Source organism: Tachyglossus aculeatus, chromosome 10, assembly GCF_015852505.1.
Source record: "Tachyglossus aculeatus isolate mTacAcu1 chromosome 10, mTacAcu1.pri, whole genome shotgun sequence".
In the NCBI taxonomy this organism is placed as follows: Eukaryota; Metazoa; Chordata; class Mammalia; order Monotremata; family Tachyglossidae; genus Tachyglossus; species Tachyglossus aculeatus.
This window is the reverse complement of record NC_052075.1, coordinates 4,138,019-4,155,483: the sequence shown is the minus strand read 5'-3', so window position 1 is coordinate 4,155,483 and position 17,465 is coordinate 4,138,019. Positions and strand designations below refer to the sequence as shown.

General features: G+C 47.7%; 1 protein-coding gene and 1 non-coding gene across 2 annotated transcripts in view; one reads left to right on the top strand and one right to left on the bottom strand.

The window, feature by feature from the left end:
• CACHD1 (cache domain containing 1) overlaps positions 1-17,465 on the bottom strand; it is a 205,874-nt gene that overhangs the window by 31,732 nt on the left and 156,677 nt on the right. Inside the window, exons 11-17 of the mRNA XM_038752670.1 lie at positions 16,717-16,950; positions 10,235-10,384; positions 8,231-8,354; positions 6,813-6,930; positions 2,613-2,781; positions 1,356-1,498; positions 322-503 (exon numbers count right to left, since the gene is read on the bottom strand). Of these exons, the coding sequence (XP_038608598.1) occupies positions 322-503; positions 1,356-1,498; positions 2,613-2,781; positions 6,813-6,930; positions 8,231-8,354; positions 10,235-10,384; positions 16,717-16,950 (1,120 nt within the window). The remainder of the gene's footprint in view (positions 1-321; positions 504-1,355; positions 1,499-2,612; positions 2,782-6,812; positions 6,931-8,230; positions 8,355-10,234; positions 10,385-16,716; positions 16,951-17,465) is intronic.
• On the top strand, positions 11,813-11,950 carry LOC119933840. Its single transcript, XR_005452710.1, has one exon. It is a non-coding gene; the product is annotated as a small nucleolar RNA SNORA7 (small nucleolar RNA).

Below are 17,465 nucleotides of genomic sequence, written 5' to 3'. Positions count from 1 at the left end.
AACTGAAATCAATCCCAAGAGCTCAAAATATCCTCAGCAAAAAGAACAGAACTACATGTTGCACTGCCACATGTGCAAATGATTTTCATCTTGAAATATCTGTCAAGAGATAAGAAACAGAAGCGTCTTAAAGAGAGAGCATACCAATAAAGTCGATTTTACTGCTACAAAAGGATCGGGTTCCTTTAATTCCTCAGTAGATTTTCTCGGTCCCGAAAGCTATCTTGATGTGAGTGACTTCATATGCTTTTTTTATGGGCACATGGCCTCCCTCACTAGGATTTTTGGAAACTTCTGACAATAGGACCCCCGAACACTCACCATTGTCTCCTGGTGGGATCAAATGCTTTGTCCATGAGAGAACCAGGGTAAATTCTGAGGACCCCATTGGGCGTTGCTATGTAACGGCGGACAATGTAAGTGTTCAGGCTACTCATTTCCATTTGGGTCATCCATTCATCTGTGACGTGACTGGTAGCCATTACTTCATTTCTGACAGAGAACTGCAACACAAAGACAGACCTAGCAAGGGACCCTTTAAGCCTCCCATGAAAAGACAGTAAGCTGCTGGCAGGGTTTCCTAAAGACCTACTGGGGATAATCTAAGCCCTATCACTTCTTAGCAATCTTCTCATACCGGAGGGATGGGACAAAACTCCAAGAAAACAAAAGCTTATTATCTAGAAGTATTTCAGTTTCTGGGAGTCTCCTAGGCAAGGATTTGTCCAATCCGTTCTGAAGAGACAGAGAGAGACGCCCACCTTTAATTTCTGTTCAGAAAAGGATCACCGCACCCTCTCTCCTTATTTGCTTCCTCACCATTGTTCTCCTTGCCCCTGGGAAAATGAGGGGCCCCCCTGCAGACACGATCCCTCCGTCCGAAAAGCAGACACCAGCTTGGGGGCCGAGGATGGGAAAGGGATTCTTAAACCCATCGGCGGGGGTCACTGAGCCTGGCTTAACCTAAGTTCGGCCTCGACAACCCGTGTGCAGAGAGGCCGAGATTCAAACGGAGGCCTCTTGCGTTGAAGGAATCTGTCCCATCTTCTGGCTTGCCGGTGGATACTATGTTGAGGTTCGTCAGCTGTCTGATGGGGACTTCGGGGTCCATTCATTTGATCGTATTTATTGAGCACTTATTGGGTGCAGAACACTTTACTAAATGCTTGGGAGAGAACAATATAACAACACTAGACATATTCCCTGTCCATAACGAGCTTCCAGTCTAGAGGGGATGCCAGATCCAGCCGGGGATCCACCTGAAACGGGGCCTTCAGTGAGGCGCATCCCCCCTGAATTATTAACAGAATTCAATAAATACTTCTTTTCCTCCTGCTTTCCTTTTCCATCCTTACCTTAAGCCCGGGATTAGCAATCAAGCGGGTGTTGTCACTGAGATAGGCGGTGTAGTGCTCCACCATGCGCTTGGTCTCCGGCTGGCTTAGGTGTTCATAAGGGGAAGAGAAGCTCCCTGCAGACAGCATGACCGTGGGGCTTTCTGAGAGAGAGAGAAGGCAAACACGGAACTGAGACCTTAGAAGGGCCGAGCCCCGTGGGAGCAACTCGACCTGTTCGCTTCTGGGTTTACAGTCCATTGCCATTTGACTGTCCATTGAGGGCAGTTTTTACATTACTTCCTTCTAAGTCAGTCCCCCAGTCGGTCAGTCAGTTGTATTTACTGAGCGCTTAATGTGAGACCGCACTAAGCACTTGGGAGAGTACCGTAGAACAATTAACAGACACATTCCCTGCTCACAGCGAGCTTTCAGTCTACAGGGGGAAGAAAAGCAGCATGATAAAATGAGTACCAGTCTGGGAATCAGAAGGGCCTGGGTTCTAAATCAGGCTCTGCCGCGTGACCTCGGGCAAGTCGCTTCACTTCTCTGGGCCTCAGTTACCTCATCTATAAAATGGGGATTAAGACTGTGAGCCCCATGTGCGACAGGAACTGTGTCCAATCCGATGCTTAGTACAGTGCCTGGCACATAGTGAGCGCTTAACAAATACCACAATTAAAGATGAGGGATGGAGGAAAACTTCGTGGGGAGTGAGGAAAACCCGAAATACCAAGTTAAGTGAACCAGGCTATATTTTACCCAAAAGAGGCTGGGTGGGGGGAGAAAAGGTGGGGAGGGGCATTTTTCAGGGTGGACACATCTAAACCGTCACCCCCTCCTCCAGTCTGTCAGGAGACAAATGACAAATGGGGCTCTGAGAGGTGTGTGAGTAATAATAATAATAATAATGATGGCATTTGTTAAGCGCTTACTATGTGCAAAGCACTGTTATTATTTGGAAGGGCCCGGTCAAAAGAAACGAAGGAGCGACGGAGTCGAATCAAAGCACAGAAATCAATTACATCTTGGCAGGGGTGGGAGGACAGAGGGGAAATAGCAAAGTCACAAGTGATCTCGTTCCCGAGCAGCGTAAGGTTACAAATCCGAGCCCCTAAGTGCTGGGGAGGATACAAGGTAATCAGGTTGTCCCACGTGGGGCTCACAGTCTTAACCGCCATTTTACAGGTGAGGGAACTGAGGCCCAGAGAAGTGAAGTGACTTGCCCAAAGTCACACAGCTGACAATTGGCGGAGCCAGGGGGTGAAGGAGTCTTACCTAGGGTGGCCAGCTGCTTGAAATGGAGGCAGGCGCTGGGCTGGCCTAGCAGATCTAGCCGGTGGTACAGGAGCTTGCTGCTAGGCACCGTGTTGAGGTTCTTCAGCTGTCTGACGGGGACTTCTGGCTGGATCACCACGATGCATAGGATGAAGGAGGTGTCCTGGACCTACCAAACCAATGGCAAATCTGAGAGGCCGAAGGCTAACATCCCGGCGTAGCACGATCCCGCTAAGTGCACAGACCGCACTCCCTCTAGACTGTAAGCTCGTTACGGGCGGGGAATGTGCCTGCTAATTCTACTGTACTGTACTCTTCCAAGCACTTAGTCAGTCAGTCAATCATACTCACTGAACACTTCATCATCATCAATCACCAATCGTATTTATTGAGCGCTTACTGTGTGCAGAGCACTGTACTAAGTGCTTGGGAAGTACAAGTTGGCAACATATAGAGACAGTCTCTACCCAACAGTGGGCTCACAGTCTAAAAGGGGGAGACAGAGAACAAAACGAAACATACTAACAAAATAAAATAAATAGAATAGATACGTACAAGTAAAATAAATAAATAAATAAATAAATAGAGTAACAAATATGTACAAACATATATACATATATACAGGTGCAGTAGGGAAGGGAAGGAGGTAAGATGGTGAGGATGGAGAGGGGGACGAGGGGGAGAGGAAGGAAGGGGCTCAGTCTGGGAAGGCCTCCTGGAGGAGGTGAGCTCTCAGTAGGGCCTCAGTAGTGCACTTGCTGTGTGCAGAGCACTGTACTAAGCGCTCGGGAGAGTACAGCAGATACACTCCCTTCCCGCAACGAGTTGGCCGTCTAGCGGAGGAGAGAGCTGTTAATAATGATAATGGCATTTATTAAGCACTTACTATGTGCAAAGCACTGTTCTAAGCACTGGGGAGGTTACAAGGTGATCAGGTTGTCCCACAGGGGGCTCACAGTCTTCATCCCCATTTTACAGACGAGGGAACTGAGGCACAGAGAAGTGAAGTGACTTGCCCAAAGTCACACAGCTGACATTTAGACATAAATAAATTACAGATATGGACATAAGGGCTGTGGGGCTGGAAGGGGATGAATAAAGGGAGCTTAGTGGAGTGCTCTGCACATAGTAAGTGCTCAATAAATACCATTGATTGATTGGCCCAACCTCTTTTGGGCCAGACCTGTGGGGATCGACCTGACTTCCCGGGAAGGGGAAAAAAGAGGAGGAAGGTTGGGAGGAGAATGGAAACGAGTGAGGAGCATGAGGATTTGGAGTACACAAGCCCTGGCCAGATGGATGGCCTGGTCGGATCCTTGGACCACCGAAGCCCCTCCAGGCAACCAATGCCCTCGGGGTCGTGGAAGCCAACTTACTCACCTGGAAGGGACGAGGGGAAGGAGTGAGGAGGCTCAAGACTTTTAGGGAGGAGGAAAGGAGAAGCAGCGTGGCCTATTGGAAAGAACATGGGCCTAAGAAGCAGAGGACCTGGGTTTTAATCCCAGATCTGCCACCTACCTGCTGTGTAGCTTTGGGCAAGTTGCCTAACTTCTCTGTCCTTCAGCTTCCTCTTTTTCAAAATGGGGATTAAATCCTACTCCTTCCTAATAAAACTGGGAGTCCCATGTGGGACAAGGGACTGTGTCCAAACTGATAAAGAAGCAGTGTGGCTCAGTGGAAAGAGCACGGGCTTGGGAGTCAGAGGTCATGGGTTCAAATCTCTGCCAATTGGGCAAGTCACTTAACTTCTCTGGGCCTCAGTTACCTCATCTGTAAAATGGGGATTAAGACTGTGAGCCCCATGTGGGACAACCTGATCACCTTGTAACCTCCCCGGCACTTAGAACAGTGCTTTGTACATAGTAAGCGCTTAATAATGCCATCATTATTATTATTATAAACTCGTATCTACCCCAGGGCTTAGAACAGTGCTTGACGCACAGTAAGAGCTGAACAAGTACTTCTTGAAATAAAAAAAATGGTCCATTATCACTCTGCCGAAGCTCAACTTGGACTGACAGTCCAAGGTGGACCAGAGTAGGGCTCTCGGATGCAGCAAAAGGAAACCGATTTTTCCAGTTGCTGTTAGCATTCTCTGTGTGTTCTACTTCCCATACTGGAGTCGATGGTCTATAGGGGAAGTTCAAATGGGGTGGAAAAGGAGGGGAAAATAGGACCTTTGGAAAATGTTAAAGGGATGGCAAATATGTGGCTTTATCAAAGAAAATGAGTCAGCTGAATCTGGCTTCTGGTACGTGAGGAGTTGTTATAATGACCAGTAGGTCTCCCCCCTCTACCAAACTGAACACTTGGGCCATGATGGCACAGGGAGGAAGGGCAATGGGAAGCTGAAAAAATTCACACAGTCTTCTTTATGGCACTAGCAGTAGCAGGCTTTGGGACCCAGCTCCAACTCTTTCTGGGAAGGAAGACAGCATTGAAAAGCAACGGGTTTAGCTGGTGAAGAGGGTAGTTTGGCCGGGCGATTGTATCCTCAGTTTGTGGCTCTCTTGGGCCAGGATTTGCTGGCCCGACAGTGTCGAGCCCCAGAGTTTCCCCTCCTCCTCACCCCACCTGAGGCTCAGCTTGCCCACCTTCTCGACAGATGACCCCCACCGGGCCCTTCCAGTCTCCCCCTCGGCCCACCCAGAATTCCCGGAGCGACTCAGAGCCGGGATTAGGGGCAGCCCCAGTGGTCAGGGCTCCACAGACTTTGATCTCGTCGGCTTGTCACAATCCCTGCCAAGAGGGAAGCAGTCTGGCCTGGTGGAAAGAGCACAGGCCTTGGAGTCAGAGGATCTGGATTCTGCCAGGTGACTGCTGTGTGACTTTCGACGAGTCACTTGATTTCTCTGTGCCTCAATTTCCTCATCTGCAAAATGGGGATGACATACCTGTTCTCCCTCCCTCTTAGGTTGTGAGCCCCATGCAGAACAGGGACTGCGATGGACCTAATAATAATAATAATAATGGCATTTATTAAGCGCTTACTATGTGCAAAGCACTGTTCTAAGCGCTGGGGAGGTTACAAGGTGATCAGGTTGTTCCACGGGGGGCTCACAGTCTTAATCCCCATTTTACAGATGAGGGAATTGAGGCCCAGAGAAGTTAAGTGACTTGCCCAAAGTCACACAGCTGACAAGTGGCGGAGCTGGGACTTGAACCCATGACCTCTGACTCCAAAGCCCAGGCTCTTTCCATTGAGCCACGCTGCTTCCTAACTGACTTGCACCTGCCCCAGCACTTAGAACAGTGTTTGACACACAGCAAGTGCTTAATAAATCCCGTTGTTGGGTAGGGATTGTCTCTCTCTGTTGCCAAACTGTACTTTCCAAGCACTTAGTACAGTGATCTGCACACAGTAAGTGCTCAATAAATACGATTGAATGAATAAAATACCATAAAAAAGAAGGAAAACAAAAAGAAATACCTGTTTTCCCTCCTTCTTAGACTGTAAGCCCCAAGTGGGACAGAGACTGTGTCTGATCTGATTTTCATTTATCTACCCCAGCACTGGACACAAAGCAAGTTTGAGCCCCATGTGGGACAGGGACTGAGTCCAACCTGTTTAACTTATATCTACCTCAGTGCTTAGAACAGTGCTTTGCACATAGTAAGTGCTTAACAAGTACCATTCTTCTTCTTATTATTATTGTTATTATTATTAAGTGCTAACAAATACACTGCTATTTTTAACAGCAGGCTGGGCTGGGCTTTGCTCTAAGGAATGACGATTAAAAGCTTCCAGAATCTCAATCGATTACCATCTCTATATGTTGCCAATTTGTACTTCCTAAGCTCTTAGTACAGTGCTCTGCACACAGTAAGCACTCAATAAATACAACTGAATGAATGAATAAATGAACCAATGCCATTCTCTTCTGAATGATCAGCACTGCACCCCTGATCACCCCTCCCACTTCGCCCCAACCCTCCAGGTCTGGCAGGGGACTTAGCCCCAGTCCTGGCACTTGGCTGGTAGAATCACTGGCTCATCAGACTGGCCAAAATCTCTGCCGTCTCTCAAGGCCGTTTAGTTAACCAACATGAAAGACAGCCGCCACCGTACTAAGTCGTCGTTCTCCTCATGAAAGGGAATTAGAACATCTTTGAAACAGCAAATATTTTGTCACACGTAAACGCACATGCATAAAAATCACACGCCTGTTGGGTAGTTCTGCATGGGTGAGTTTCACATACCATTTTCCAGGCGTAGCTAACGTTGTAGGCTGCTTTCCCGGTCTCTCTCAGTTTGTTTATGTGCCAAGACAGCGAAGAGTTCACTGGGACTGTAATAATCTGACTGCCCAAGGGGAGGCTATATTGGTAAATAAAAATCAGACACGTCAAGCGAAAGATCAAATTAAACGTTCAAAGACAAAGAACTGTGAGTCAAAGACTTTCCTCTTGATTTCGAAACTGCAAAAAATCACTTCTAGGAAGTAAACTACACACTGTTTCAGTTCTGCAAAAGCCTAATGCTTGGTTTGCACAAAACACATTTTTGTTTCAATATGTACGTAAGCTGATTCACTTATGAACTTCTCTTGTTCCAAATTTTGGAGTTCTTAAAAATTCTCCCTGGGATCCGCTCCCTGCGAAAGTAATACACTCCTTTCTCCAGCAAAGTGGAGGGTTACCAAGCCAGACGCAACCCAAGTCCAAATGTCCACTGACACTGCCTGTTGACAAGCGTTTCTTCTTTCACTGCGTTTGATTAGAACAAATGAGTTTTGCTGGAAGAATGTTTCCTACTGAACTAATGGAGCCTTCCCCAAATCAAGCAGTGGGGACGTGTGCTCTGGGAGACTGAGTCTGCATCCCTGGGCTGGATCCAATTTGCTCTCTGTCATCTGAGAGAAATACGGAGAAGGAGGAGAGGTTTCCAAACCTCTGGCAGGAAATGGGCTGCTCTCCCGTGGATGGCCCTGCCTTGGACATCCGGGCTCTGCCTCGGACTTCCAGACTTTGCTTCAGACTTCCAGGATTTTGCCTCAGATCCCAGGACTTTGGCCCTGAGGAGACTTTGCCTCAGATTTCCATGCTCTGCCAAACTTCTGTCACCTCCTCTGGGCCTGGTTAGCCTTGTATGGGATAACCGTGAAGCTCAGGAGCAAACAGAACAGATGGAGGTGTGCCAAAATTATGGGCCAACTGGTGGATTGGATTGGGGACCACATCTCTGGTGAAGAATGCCAGCGGCACGGTATGGGTAAACATGGTTAGGGTTGGGGAGGGGCATTGACATTCTGGGTGCCGACAGCATTGGGTTACGTGATGAACACACCCAGGCAGGAGAGAGCACCTGGGCTTGGAAGACAAAAGCTTTTTATCTGTCACGTCCTCGGGGATGGAAACTCCAGAGAGACTCTGAAGATTTCCATGTCAAAACTCTGAAAGCCATTGCCAAAATGCAAACCAGGTTCTAATGAAAGATCACTAACCCTGCCACATGTCTTAACAATATTTCATGTTTCACGTCCACAACATTTTTCCACTCAGACAAAAAAGGACTTCAAGCTGTCTCCTATCTGCTCTTAAAAGCTGGAGGTCAGGGGAGGAAGGGGGTGCCCTGGAGGGTAGGAGGAAAAAATGGTTTGTCTTTAGATCCTCCTTACCTTAAGATGTTCTGCCGAACCAACTCAAATTTTGGAATGTTTTCATAATGTATAATATCGGTGTGAAGCGGGGGTTCTGAGAGTAGATAGGGCCTGGTAAGGGACGGGTGCATAAGGGTGTACCCTAGAAAGAAAACAAAAGGGGAAATGCTGGAAAATATATTTTAAAGAGAAAAAAAAATGGGGGTGGGGAGAGAGGAATCGACACAGGAGTTGGTGCTGGTCTGAAATTCAAAGTTCCAGACGAGGCCGCCGAGCTGCTTGGCTACCAGTTATTTCGTCCCAACTGGAGATGGGTGCTCTACTCCAATCAGCAAGTCCAGCAGCTGATCCAAGACTCTGGAAATATCATCTGGGCTATCAGCCCACCACCCCAGCTGATAGCCCCTCTTGTCCAGGGCCATTCTGGGGACCACTCGGCCTTCGTTCCTTTCCAAATATCAAAACCACCGTGTGAAGCCCCCTACCTCACCTCACAACTCGCTTAGTAAAGTGCTCTGCACACAGTAAGCACTCAATAAATACGATTGAATGAATGAACCCAGCCTGCACACTTTGCTCCTCGAATGTCAACCTTCTCACCATACCTCAATCTCATCTATCTCACTGCCGACCTCTCGCCCATTTCCTGTCTCTGGCTTGGAACACCCTCCCTCTTCATATCCGAAAGACAATTACTCTCCACTCCTTCAAAGCCTTATTGACAGCACATCTCCTCCAAGAGGCCTTCCTTCACTAAACCCTCATTTCTTCTTTTCCCACTCCCTTCTGTGTCACCCTGACTCGCTCCCTTTAATTACCCTCCCTCCCAGCTCCACCTGACTCACTCCCTTTATTAATCACCTCCCACCCTGAGCCCCACAGCACTTGTGCACATTACTATAATGTCTGTCTCCCCCTCTAGACTGTAAGCTCATTGTGGGCAGGGAATGTGCCTGTTATACTGTTGTGTTGCACTCTCCCAAGAGCTTAGTACAGTGCTCTGCTTACAGTAAGTACTCAGTAAATACAACTGATTGATTGATGAGCCAAACCAGCCACCAAATCCCTGAAAACGTAGCAGGTTGGGCCAGCCAACTTTACTCTGGGCCAACCAGTGACCTCTTTGGCTCCTTGCCTATCACACAAGTCTCCCCATGTCCCAGTTTCCTAATCTTCCGAGTGATCCTTCCTACGGGGTACGAATTAATGTTCAGAAATCCAATTATGAATGGTATCATTATTAGGTTTCCAAACACTGAAGCAAATTATCTTTGTCCAGATTGAGTCAGCTGTGGCAGTTTTTGCCTCTAACAGGTGGCATTATTTTCTCATCCAGCCCCAACGATGACGGGTGAAATCACACTGGATTTCCCATCGGCTCGAACCTGGGTGTGACTTGTTGGAGGCTGGGGGAGAGGCAGCATGGCATAGTGGATAGAGAATGGGCCCAGGAGTCAGAAGGTCATGGGTCCTAATCCCAGCTCTGCCACATAATAATAATAATAATGTTGGTATTTATTAAGCACTTACTATGTGCAAAGCACTGTTCTAAGCACTGGGGAGGCTACAAGGTGATCAGGGTGTCCCACGGGGGGCTCACAGTCTTAATCCCCATTTTACAGATGAGTTAACTGAGGCACAGAGAAGTTAAGTGACTTGCCCAAAGCCACACAGCTGACAAGTGGCAGAGCTGGGATTTGAACCCATGAACTCTGACTCCCAAGCCCATGCTCTTTCCACTGAGCCACACTGCTTCCCACTTGTCTGCTGGGTGGCACTGGGAAAGATACTTCGCTTCTCTGGGCCTCAGTGACCTCATATGGAAAATGGGGATTGAGACTGGGAGCCCCACGTGGGACAGGGACTGTGTCCAACTCGATTTGCTTGTATCCACCCCAGCGCTTAATACAGTGCCCGGCACATAGTATGTGCTTAATACCACAACTATTATTATTATTGTTATTGTTAAGAAAACAGAAAACAATGCTCTTTTCTCTGGAAATTTCAAAAAGGGAAAATTACCTTTATCGTCTATGAGGAACGTATAGGAAGCCAGAGAGTCTTGGTAATAGGTCACATCCTCGAGGATGTAAGCCAGGTTGACGTCCACACCGACGATCCCCAGGAGAAGGTTCCCAAAGTAACAGGGTTTGCTCACCGTCATGATCAAACCTGGGGACGACAGGGAGAAGCGGAGAAAGACTTGATGCTAGCATTACCACTGATGAGTACAGGATTCATTAAAGGACATGGGTGGGCTTCAGGGCCTCTGCCTGCTGTGGAAAATAAAAGGTTTCCTCAGGACCCTGCACCCTAACCACCTCCTCCGGAGACCACACGTTGGATTATTTACAGGACTGCCTGGAAACCCAAGAGCTTAACGAAGGAGCTGAGCTATGATGGATTTTTCTGGAAAATGCTTACAAGAATCCTGAAAACTGGAGTCCGGGCATTGTCTGCATTTTTTCTCCTCCATTTTCCATCTCAGAGAGCAAAGTGACCACTGGGAACCCCAAGGATATAGAGAAGGGGTTTCACCTGATCTTACATACAAAGTTCTTTGGTTAACCCTCCGAAGACAGACTTCTTCAGACTGTGTAAACAAATTCACTATTTTAAAACAATAGCCCCTCAATAAACAAAACAAAAAAAGGAACAAAAAGTTAACTGTAGCCAAATCTGGTGCCTCCATTTCCACATCTGTATAATCAGGATAAACTATCTGTTCTTTCTTCCTCTTAAACCACGAAGTCCATAGGGAACAGGGACAGTGCAGTGTTCAATCTAATTATCTTTTATCTGCTCCAGCATTTAGCACAGTACTTGGCACATAGTAAATAATTAATGAATACCATCATTATTAGAACTTATTAAGAACCCGCTGGGTGCAATACGCTACAATAAACACTTGGGAAGTATGAAACAAAGACATTAACCATACCCTAACCACAAGGAGCCTGTGGTATTATTTCTACATTACAAAAGAATCAGGGGCTCTTTCCTTCAAGAAGCCTTCTCTGATGAATCCAAGCACAGGCCTGGGAATCAGAAGATCACCCCACTGCACGTTATACTTTAAGCCTAACCACCACTTCTGTACACATGTATATTTTTATTTGTATATTCCATTACTTATTCAGCTAATTCTTCCTGATATATTTCCACTCCTTCCTGCTACAGCCTTGTTCTTTCTCTTGTGTCCACTATTTACAGATCATTTTTGGTCTGTCTTCTCTCCATTAGACGAAGGGTATCTCACTTACATTATCCTAAGCCCTTAGAACAGGGTTTTGCACTATGTTGCCAATTTGTACTTCCCAAGCGCTTAGTACAGTGCTCTGCACATAGTAAGCGCTCAATAAATACGATTGATTGATTGATTGATTGATTGCACTCAGAGGGCGCCCAAAAAGTACTACCAACTGCAAGTCAGTTAATTTAATCCAGAGAGGGAATGCAGGTTTATTCCTCCACGTTTCGAGTGAAAGCTCCATAAGGGAAGGGTCTGTGTTCTGCACTTCTTTTGTGCAGCCCAACAAATCAGCACAGTTCAGTGCACTCAGTAGATGCTCAACAAATACCAATACTACTGCTATTTTTCCCCTCTCATGGTCGCACCTGGAGAGTTTCCAGTACTCTATCAGTATCGGCTAAGGGAGGCAAAGCCAAGCAGAGCCCTACCCATTCAATTCCTAGCTTGGGCAATGGCTAGCGGGTGGAAGGCAATCTGCTACAAGTCAAAACTCACCTGTGCTGGGCAGCAGCGGCATGGGAAAGAGTCGAGGGTGGAGACTCGAGTTTACTGCGTGGAAGGTGGCAATGGTAAACCAATTCCAGATTTTTACCAAGAAAACTCTGTGGATCCACTACCAGAACGATGGCAGATGGGGATAGACTCCCCCTTTTAGACTGTGAGCCCACTGTTGGGTAGGGACTGTCTCTATATGTTGCCAATTTGTACTTCCCAAGCGCTTAGTACAGTGCTCTGCACACAGTAAGCGCTCAATAAATATGATTGATGATGATGATGATGATAGGGGCGTTCTGGGAGAGATGTGTCCATGGTGTCACTATGGGTCGGAAACGACTCGACGGCATAAGACCATACTATTATTTTGCTGAAACTCTACAGCACACCTACTTGCTTAGATTGCGAGACAGGGAAAGCAGCACCAGGATCACAAACCTGACAGCATAATAATAACGATAATAATAATGGTATTTGTTAAGTGCCTATTATATACCAAGCACTGTTCTAAGCGCTGGGGTAGCTACAGGCTAACCAGGTTGGACACAGTCTCTGTCCCACGTTGGGCTCACAGTCTTTAATCCCCATCTTACAGATGAGGTAACTGAGGCACGGAGAAGTTAAGTGACTTGCCCAAGGTCACACGGCAAACAAGTCAGGGAGTCGGGATTAGAACCCATGTCTGCTGACTCACAAGCCCATGCTCTGGTCAGTAGGTCATGATACTTTGTGTGTGCATACTGAAACCAGGCCGAAGAGTCCCACATTGGACTTTTCAGGAAACACCATCAATCATCATCATCAATCGTATTTATTGAGCACTTACTGTATGCAGAGCACTGCACTAAACGCTTGGGAAGTACAAGTTGGCAACATATGCCAACTTGGTAACAATAAAACACATGCATCCTTAGGAGAATTTCACTGTATACGGCATTTTCTGAGTACAATCTTCCATCTAAGGTAACACATCTATTAGCAATCACGCCACACATGGCACAGGTAACACAATACCCTCTGCTTGAATACAACCTCCTGAGGGCAGGGATCACGTGTGCTAATTCTACTATCCTCTCCCAAGAGCTTAGTAGAGTGCCTTGCATAGGTTAGGCAGACCAATCCTCACCATCATCAGTGACATTTTTTGAGCACTAACTGTGTGCAGAGCACTGTACTAAGTGCTTGAGGGAGGAGAATACAACAGCGTTGTTAGACATGTCCCCTGCCCGCAACAAACTTACAGTCTAGGGGGGGAAACAGACATTAATGTAAAGAATTTGGATTGAATAACAACCGATACGGTCCACTACTAAACAATTACTCTGGATACCTGCTCGAGATTTACCTCCTAGACAGGTTAACATTCACATCTGGGAATGTTATGGAAAAGGGTGGAGAAAAGAGAAGAGGAAGAATTGTCTCCTGTCTTCTGATGGCCTATCAAACTTTTCCTTCATTAACTAAACCTCAAGACTCCCACTGAACTGTGAATCCTATTCAAAGGAAAGTGATTTTTTTTAAACCCCAGTAGCCCTTGTTTCTTAAAACTCAACAGTGTTTTCTAAGAAGCTCTTTCAGACTCAGTGGCGTCTGGAAAAAAACAGGGACCGCTGGGGGAGGAGCGGGGGGGGGGGGGGGGGGGGGGCAGGGATGACAATCTTTTGAAACCAGCATTCATTTTTACGCTTTAAATGTTTTCAGTTGTGATTATGAGGCCATGGGAAAGGACAGAACGGAGTCAGAGAGGGAGGAGGAGAACTTGGAGAGTCATTTTCCCACTCTAGCCCATTAGCCACGTGATTGGAAAGCTCAACTGGCTTACGGAGGCCACCAGAAGGTGGGGAAAAGATTGACAGAAAGAGCCCTGCACTCCTACATTTACCAAGCTGGGAATATCCTGAGTGTCTCTGTCTCTCTCTCTCCCATATTTGTTAAGCACTTACCATGTGCCAAGCCCAGGACTAGGCACTGGGATAGAAACAAGCTAATCACGATGAACACAGTCCATGTCCCATGTGGGGCTCACCCTCTTATCTCCATTTTACAGATGAGAGTCCTGAGGCAACACAGGAGTGAGGCGACTTGTCCAAGGTCACCCAGGAGACCAGTGGCGGAGGCGGGATTAGAATCCAGGTCCTTCTGACTCCCAGGACTACTAGGACACGCTGCTTCTCAAGTCTCTCTTTATGGCCCTCCCGACCGGGCCGCAGGAAAGGAGATTACCGGAGCGGAGGACACAGGAAGACCTGGCCAAGCTGTTCTCGACGGGGCTCTGAGCGGGGACTGTGTTCTAGTGGTTCTCTAGAGCTGTGCTTCTTGCCAGTGGTGGAAACCATCAGGTGAGGAGGTGATCTGTTCCACCCGTCAGGACGCAGGAACCGACATGGGTGATACTGACTCCTTCATTCAATTGTATTTATTGGGCGTTTGCTGTGTGCAGAGCACTGTACTAAGCACTTGGGAGAGTACTATACAACAAGAAATGGATGAATTCCCTGCCCATAGTGAGCTTACAGTCTACAGTGGCATAGCTCAATGGAAAGAGCGTGGGCTTGGGAGTCAGAGGCCATGGGTTCAAATCCCAGCTCCAGTAACTGTCAGCTGTGTGACTTTGGGCAAGTCACAACTTCTCTGTGCCTCAGTTACCTCATCTGTAAAATGGGGATTAAGACTGTGAGCCCCACATGGAACAACCTGATCACCTTGTATCCTCCCCAGCGCTTAAAACAGTGCTTTGCACAAAGTAAGTGCTTAACAAATGCCATCATTATTAGAGCGGGGGAGACAGATATTACTGTACAATAAAGGCAGATATAGACCTAAGTACTGTGGGGCTGGGAGGGGGGGAAGAACAGAGGGAACAAGCCAGGGTGATGCACAGAGAAGCAGTGTGGCTCAGTGGAAAGAGCACGGGCTTTGGAGTCAGAGGTCATGGGTTCAAATCCTGGCTCCGCCACTTGTCAGCAGTGTGACTTTGGGCAAGTCACAACTTCTCTGGGCCTCAGTTCCCTTATCTGTAAAATGGGGATTAAGACTGTGAGGCCCCTGTGGGACAACCTCATCACCTTGTAACCTCCCCAGCACTTAGAACAGTGCTTTGCACAGAGTAAGCGCTTAATAAATGCTATCATTAAGGGAGTGGGAGAAGAGGAAAGGTGGGGCTTAATCAGGGAAGGCCTCTTGGAGGAAATGTGACTTCAGTATGGCTTTGAAGCAGGGGGGAGAGTCACTGTCTGTCGGACTTGAAGAGGGAGAGCGTTCCAGGCCAGAGGCAGGACATGGGCGAGGGGTCGGTGGTGAGATAGAAACACAGTGAAGGTTGGCATCAGAGGAGCGAAGTGTGTGGGCCGGATTTTAGTAGGAGAGCAGCGTGGTGAGGTAGGAGGGGGCAAGGTGATTGACTGCATCAAAGTCCAGGACACAGAGGCATCACTGACCCCCACTCTGGAAGCACCAAGTGCTAGCCTTTCCCATAAGCGATACCCTTTGGTCAAGGCAGACCTTCCAAACCTGGGGGCAGCGTGCCAATTCCCTTTACTTCCCTAGCCTTTTAGACCCCTTCTAGACTGTGAGCCCACTGCTGGGTAGGGACTCCAAAAATCTCCAGTGGCTACCAATCAATCTGTGCATCAGGCAGAAACTCCTCACCCTGGGCTTCAAGGCTGTCCATCACCTCGCCCCCTCCTACCTCATCTCCTTTCTCTCCTTCTCCAGCCCAGCCCGCACCCTCCGCTCCTCCGCTGCTAATCTCCTCACTGTACCTCGCTCTCGCCTGTCCCACCATCGACCCCCGGCCCACGTCATCCCCCGGGCCTGGAATGCCCCCAGTCCCTCTGCCCATCCGCTAAGCTAGCTCTCTTCCTCCCTTCAAGGCCCTGCTGAGAGCTCACCTCCTCCAGGAGGCCTTCCCAGACTGAGCCCCTTCCTTCCTCTCCCCCTCGTCCCTCTCTCCATCCCCCCCATCTTACCTCCTTCCCTTCCCCACAGCACCTGTATATATATGTATATAGGTTTGTACATATTTATTACTCTATTTATTTATTTATTTATTTTACTTGTACATATCTATTCTATTTATTTTATTTCGTTAGTATGTTTGGTTTTGCTCTCTGTCTCCCCCTTTTAGACTGTGAGCCCAATGTTGGGTAGGGACTGTCTCGATATGTTGCCAGTTTGTACTTCCCAAGCGCTTAGTACAGTGCTCTGCACATAGTAAGCGCTCAATAAATATGATTGATGATGATGATGACTGTATGTGTTGCTAACTTGTACTTCCCAAGCGCTTAGTACAGTGCTGTGCACACAGTAAGCGCTCAATAAATATGATTGATTGGTTGATTGATTGATTGCTAGCCAGAAACTTAATTTTACATAGCTCCTAAGGGCTGGCTTAACAGGTGGACTTCCTATTTTGGGGAAGTAGCGGCACATTTCCCTGAATTTGTCCACAGCTTTCTCGCCTGCTCAGGTTTGGTTTCTCAGAAAAGTAGCTTGGCTTAGTGGATAGACCACAGGCCTGCGAGTCAGGACGACCTGGGTCCTAATCCCGGCTCCGCCACCTCTGCTGTGTGACCTTGGGCAAGTCAACTCGCTTCTCTGCGCCTCAGTTCCCTCCGCTGTAAAATGCAGATTAAGAGTGTGAGCCCCTTGTGGGACAGGGACTGTCCTGATTAGCCTGTAGCTTCACCAGCACTTCGAACAGGGTTTGGCACATAGTAAGCGCTTGACACGTACAGCAATAATAATAATTGCTTACCATCTCCCATTTCATCGGAAAACGGGAGGCTGAAGACGGCTTCGTCGATCATCCGGTTGGGCAGGTTCGTGTAGAACCTACCCACCGTGGTCTCCAAGTTGCTCAGCTGGTTCAAGACCATCATGCTGCCTTTAATCACCGGCCAGGAGCTTCGGTCAGGGACGCCGTACTTGGCTGAGTTCTGCTCGGCCAGATCTCGCAGGAAGGCCAGTTCTTTCAAGCCGGTCACCCCATCTGAAATGAACAACGGTGTGGGAGAAATGAGGCTGAGCTACAGCCCCCCAGTTAGCTTCTCCAAGCCAAAGCGCCGCCCGAAACGTGTTGAGAAGACTGAGCTCCCTGACTGTGAACTCGTGGGCAGGGAGGGACTGTGTCTGTTTATTGTTATAATAAATAATAATAATGACATTTATTAAGTGCTTACTATGTGCAAAGCACTGTTCTAAGCGCTGGGGAGGTTACAAGGTGATCAGGTTGTCCCACGGGGGGCTCACAGTCTGAGTCCCCATTTTCCAGATGAGGGAACTGAGGCCCAGAGAAGTGAAGCGACTTCAATCAATCAATCAATCAATCGTATTTATTGAGCGCATACTTTGTGCAGAGCACTGTACTAAGCGCTTGGGAAGTACAAATTGGCAACACATAGAGACAGTCTCTACCCAACAGTGGGCTCACAGTATAAAAGGGGGAGACAGAGAACAGAACCAAACATACCAACAAAATAAAATAAATAGGATAGAAATGTACAA